At 41.2% G+C, this 6,000-nt stretch overlaps 1 protein-coding gene across 1 annotated transcript in view; it reads right to left on the bottom strand.

The window, feature by feature from the left end:
• pde1a (phosphodiesterase 1A, calmodulin-dependent) overlaps positions 1-6,000 on the bottom strand; it is a 477,849-nt gene that overhangs the window by 59,788 nt on the left and 412,061 nt on the right. Inside the window, exon 11 of the mRNA XM_048599192.1 lies at positions 2,772-2,897. Within this exon, the coding sequence (XP_048455149.1) occupies positions 2,772-2,897 (126 nt within the window). The remainder of the gene's footprint in view (positions 1-2,771; positions 2,898-6,000) is intronic.

Below are 6,000 nucleotides of genomic sequence, written 5' to 3'. Positions count from 1 at the left end.
GTGATGCCCATTACGAACAACCAAAGGACTGCATCCGCAGTCCTTTAGGTTTTTATTTAGCAGATGTTTTATTTTGGGTTTTGCAAGTGCAGGCTTTTAAGTGTGGTCTTTATTATGCCCATTACGAACAACCAAAGGAGCATACTGTTTGTTTTAAACAGCTAGTTGCTGGAATGTATATGTAAATGCTTGGCATCAACTGGCACTGAAATTTATATTCAAAATTGCTTAATTGCTTAATTTGTGTTAAGTGGAAGACTTTTTGGACCCAATGACAGAATCCTCTTAAAAAGAAGTCACTTGCGTAGACATTGCATAGTAACAATGTCAAACAGATTGCTGTTCTGTTCTTCAAATTTGTGTGATACTTTGCCATTGCAGGTTAAACTGAAGTACACAGAACACTTATTGAATGGATCTTTGGCACAGTTGTGAGTCTGCGAGTCTGAACAATGATCTGATCAGGACAGCTATTGCCCTGCAGCATAGTGACTGGCTGATCAAACCAATCATCAACATTAGGATATATTTGACTACTTGATGAGAGGCCATGGTGTTGGAGGCACTATATTAGCTTGGATAGACAACTGTCTAACTAATAGAGGTCAGAGAAGTGGGATAAGGGGGGCATTTTCAAAATGGCAAACTGTAATCAGTGGAGTGCCACAGGGCTCAGTGCTGGGGCCATAATTATTTACAATATATATTAATGACACAGACAAGGAAACTGAATGTACTACAGCCACTTTTGCAGATGACACCAAAATAGATGGGAAGGCAAGTTTTGAGGATGATACAGAGTCTGCAAAAGGACATAGATAGATTGAGTACGTGGACAAACTATTGGTAGATGGAATATAATGTGAGAAGACATGCAGCTATGCACCTTGGCAGACAGAATAAATGGGGAAGGACTGAAGAGATCTCCAGTATAGAGAGATTAGGGAGTGCCTTGCACAAAAATCGCAAAAAGCTAGCATACAAATTCAGCAGGTAATAGAGAAGGCAAATGGGAATGTTTACATTTATTTCAAAACGAATGGAGTATAAAACTAGGGAGGTTCTGCTAAAACTATACAAGCTGCTAGTCAGATCACTGCTGGTACACAATGAACAGTTTTGTGCTTCTTATCTAAGGAAACATGTACTGGCATTGGAGGCAGTCTACAGAATGTTCAGTAAGCTGATCGTGTGTATGGAGGGATCGTCTTATGAGCAGAGGTTGAGTAGGCTGGGCCTGTACTCATTACAGTTTAGAAGAATGAGTGGAAATCTTATTGAAATACGCAAGATTTTCAGGGCACTTTATAGGGTAGCTATGGAAAGACTGCTTCCCCTGTGGGACAGTATTCTCAGAACAAGTGGGTACTTTTTTAAATCAGAGATCAGGAGGTATTTCTTCTCTCAAAGGTTAGTGAATTTGATTTATTCTTTACTGCAGGACTCTGGGTCATTAAGTACAATCAAGGCTGAGATGGACAGATTTTTAATTAGCAAGGGGATCAAACATTATGGGGAAGTGGCAGGAAAGTAGAGTTGAGGATTATCAGATCAGTCATGATATCAATGATTTGGAACAAAAACAAAATTGCTGGAAAAGCTCAGCAGGTCTGGCAGCATCTGTGGAGGAGAAAACAGAGTTAACGTTTCAGGTCCGGTGACCCTTCCGGCAACTTTGTTTTTGTTCCTGATTTACAGCATCCGCAGTTCTTTTGGTTTTTATATCATTGATTTGATTTGATTCGATTCATTGCTATCAATGTACCTAAGTACAGTGAAAAGCTTTGTTTTGTGAGGAGTACAGGCAGATCATAACATACAAGGACGTACAGATCATACAGTGATTGAACAGAGCGAGGCATACAGGTTACACTACACTGGAAGTGTACAAAAGCAAGATCAACATTAGATTTGAAATTTAAGAGGTTCATTCAGCAGTCTAATAACAGCAGGGAAGATGTTCTTGAACCTGTTGGTCCGTGTGTATAAGCATTTGTATCTCCTGCCTGACAGAAGAAGTTGGCAGAGATTATAACTGGGGTTGGGGTTGAGGGGGTCTTTGATGATATTGGCTGCCTTTCCATGGTAATGAGAGGTGTAGATGGAGTCAGTGGATGGGAGGTTGGCTTGTGTGATTGTCTAGACTGTGTTGACAACTTTCTGTAGTTCCTTACGGTCCTGGACAGAGCAGTTGCCATACCAAGCCGTGATGCATCCAGATAGAATGTCTTTTACAGTACATCTGTAAAAGTTGGTTAGGGTCCTTATGGACATGCTGAATTTCCTTAGCCTCCTGAGGAAGAAGAGGCATTAAATGGCAGACCAGACTCAATGGGCTGAATAGACCGTACCTGCTTCTATTTCTTATTGTCTATGTTCTTCTGGTCAGCTTTGACAGCGTATTTCTCTTCAGTGATATTCAAGTTCCATGCTATGAAATGGCTCCGTGTTAATGGAACTCTCAGTCCCTGTCTTTATTAAAACAAAGTCCTTACTACAGACGTCCAAAATATTAACCTCCTGCTTTCTTTCAACTGTAAGCATGGTTTAAAGGCTGTCTGTGAAACTTGTGAAAAATATTTGTGGCAACATCAAATAAAAACAACTGAATTAATTCTATAACAAATCTATAATCACACCTTAACACCAAAGAGAGGAGAGACACTGGCATTTTGATATATCTTGTTAGGTATCTTAAAGTGATTCATACAAATGAAATATCAGAAAATAATTTTTTTTACTGTTATTCTGAAAGAGTCATCTTATCTTACCGCCAGTCATCTTTAGATAAATTGCACATAATATTCATTTCTTCATCTTGCATTAGTCGGTAGGCAGCACTCACATGATAGTTTTCAAGAACAGAACGGTCATTGTATAAAATAGCCACACCTGATCTGTTAATAAATAAACATGCAATAATCTACATTAAATATTTTATTCTGAGATTTAGTGGCCACAAAATAATGATGAAAAACAACAGTGAAATTACAGCATTAAGTCAACGCAGTGTGGAGCTGGAGGAACACAGCAGGTCAGGCAGCATCAGACGAACAGAAAAGTTAATGTTTCGGGTCGGGATCCTTCATCAGAACTGCTGAAAATGGACTGAACTCAACCATTGGACAATATCTTCATTTTAGTTCAAGCAATAACCCACTAAAAGTAATGTAAATGAGTTAGCAGCTCCTCTGAAATAGACAGATTTCAAATTAATGTGCTAAGTGACTATAGTCTAATATGGCATTGTTCAATTTCTCAAATCAAAATGCTAAATTATATTGTTCAATAAAGTTGTTGGCAGACAGACTGTTTTAGGCATATTTTTGTCTTTAAGGCAGTTGGAATGAGGAAATTTCACGACTTGGCAGAGCAGCTTCAGTCAGAAGTGCCACGTCAGACCCAATTTTTGCTTCAGTGGGCTGGGTGCAGGATGGAATTAGCCTACCACCCCTGGAAACAAATCAGAGGAGGTAAAAAGGGCTGCCCAGTGCTAATGCAGCCTGCATAAAAGCTCTGCTTGCATTCTTTGGGAAATTTTTCCAGTTGTCTGCTTACAGTTTAGGCCGTCTAGCCCTCATTACTCAGACTTTCAAATAATACTGAACCTCAACCTATTGGCAAGATAGAGAAAATACGAAGAGCAAAGTAACAACTTTCCAGTTTGGAACAGCACATTAGCTTTCGCTAAAGTAAGATAGCCATGTCAACTTGCTGCAGAAGGCTGGATTTGTTTTTTGAATGAAGATGTCTGAAAGTTAAAACTAGACAATGTTGTCCACCCACCCAAGTAATAACTTGCAGACAAAATTACTAGAAACAGCTCAAGTGAACAATATTTCAAACTTAATTTTAGCATCAAATTTCTGGACTCTCACATACAAACCAGGCTCAGTCCATCTTCCTCTGTTCTTATCTGACTTGTTCCAGAAGACTTCAGCCCTGAAAAGCATCCTTCAATTACACGACCATCCCATCAGCCCCCTCTGCTCTCAACTTCCGCCAAAGTGCTCCTCCAGGAACTCCTCATCTGTACTGGCTAGCTCATTCTACGTTGTTTTAGTGATTTCTTCCTACCCAAACCCTTTCCCCCTGAAGATCTTCAAACTTAACCTGCATGGTGTTTCATCTGTTCATCTTGGTCACCTTCCATGCAAATCCACTACTCAGGTCAGTCCTTCACAGCTTCACATTCAACTCTTTCTTTAAAGTGGACACTGATCCTCCTGCGTAATAAAGTCTGTAATCTAAAAAGTGATCCATACCAGATTTTTGTTTTACTCTGCATCTAAATATAACACTTAGGTTGGCAGATATAAAAACAGAACACTTTTTTGCCCAAATCTGGAACATACAGTCATGCAGACACATGCACCACATCTTCAGCCTTTCAACAAACCGCAACAACTTAAGACCTTCATATCTTCAGTGTTTCATCAAGACATGGTTAGCAAATTCTCAACTTAACATTTCAGATGTTCATGTAATTTTCCGCTTGGTAATATGCTGACTCATGTATCTCAGATCAACATTTACAAGGGAAATTCACAGGTCATCATCACACACACATAACGCTCCGCTCCTGCCCACTATTTCAAAGCATAAAGACTGTTTTCCATCCCTCCCCAGATGCAAAAGACTACTCTTGACTCAGAAAAATTATACACAGACTCTACAAAGTCAGTGATCTTTGACATTTAAAGAGCCTTCCCATCGCTCTTTCTTCACATCAACACATTGGATCTGGAAAAGAGCGATACAACTCCAAAGCGCGCAAAAAACATCCCAGCTAAAAGATCCCCTTCAATGGCGAACATTGTCTTTCCTGTCTTCCCTAGGTCCACACCCCCAAATCACATTAACCTCCACAAATTGGAGCCGCCTGTCTGTCTTGAGTAAATGATGGCCCTACATTGCAGTAACCTGCACAACATGGCAGACAGCCGCTGTGCCCCACCCTCCCCCGAGGACCTTCCCTAAATGGTGACCTGTGGGGAGCACGGTGGCTCAGTGGTTGGCATTGTTGCCTCACATTGCCAGGGGCTGGGGTTTGATTCGCCCCTCAGGCAACTGTCTGTGTGGAGTTTGCACGTTCTCCCTGTGTCTGCGTGGGTTTCTGCCGGTGGCTTTGGTTTCCTCCCACAGTCTAAAGATGTGGTGGAGTGACCCTGCTAAAGTACCCACAGGGTTCAGGTTCAAGTGTAGGTTAGGTATGTTAGCCATGGCAAATGCAAGGATAGGGTAAGAACACAAGAACACAAGAACTAGGAGCAGGAGTAGGCCGTCTGGCCCTTCGAGCCTGCTCCACCATTCAATAAGATCATGGCTGATCGTTTCGTGGACTCAGATCCACTTACCCGCATTCTCACCGTATCCCTTAGTTCCTTTATTGTTAAAAAAAAAAACTACCTTTTTTTTAAAAGCGTTCACTGAAGTAGCGTCAACTACTTCACTGGGCAAGGAATTCCATAGATTAACAACCCTCTGGGTGAAGAAATTCCTTCTCAGTTCAGTCCTAAATCTGCTCCCTCTAATCTTGAGGCTATGCCCTCTTGTCCTCGCTTCACCTGCTAGTGGAAACATCCTCTCTACTTCTATCTTATCTATTCCCTTCATAATTTTATACGTTTCTGTAAGATCCCCCCTCAATCTTCTGAATTCCAATGAATATAATCCCAATCTACTCAGTCTCTCCTCATAAGCCAACCCCCTCAACTCCGGAATCAACCTAGTGAACCTCCTTTGCACCCCCTCCAGTGCCAGTACATCCTTTCTCAAGTAAGGAGACCAAAACTGCACACAGTACTCCAGGTGTGGCCTCACCAGCACCTTGTACAGCTGCAACATAACCTCTCTGCTTTTTATTTCAATCCCTTTAGCAATAAAGGACAAAATTCCATTTGCCTTCCTAATTACTTGTTGTACCTGCAGACCTACCTTCTGTGATTCATGCACAAAGACACCCAGGTCCCTCTGCATAGCAGCCTGCTGCAACTTTTT

This window comes from Rhincodon typus, chromosome 7 (assembly GCF_021869965.1).
Source record: "Rhincodon typus isolate 14 chromosome 7, sRhiTyp1.1, whole genome shotgun sequence".
NCBI lineage: Eukaryota > Metazoa > Chordata > Chondrichthyes > Orectolobiformes > Rhincodontidae > Rhincodon > Rhincodon typus.
The sequence above is the reverse complement of the archived record's forward strand: the minus strand, read 5'-3'. Positions and strand labels throughout refer to the sequence as shown.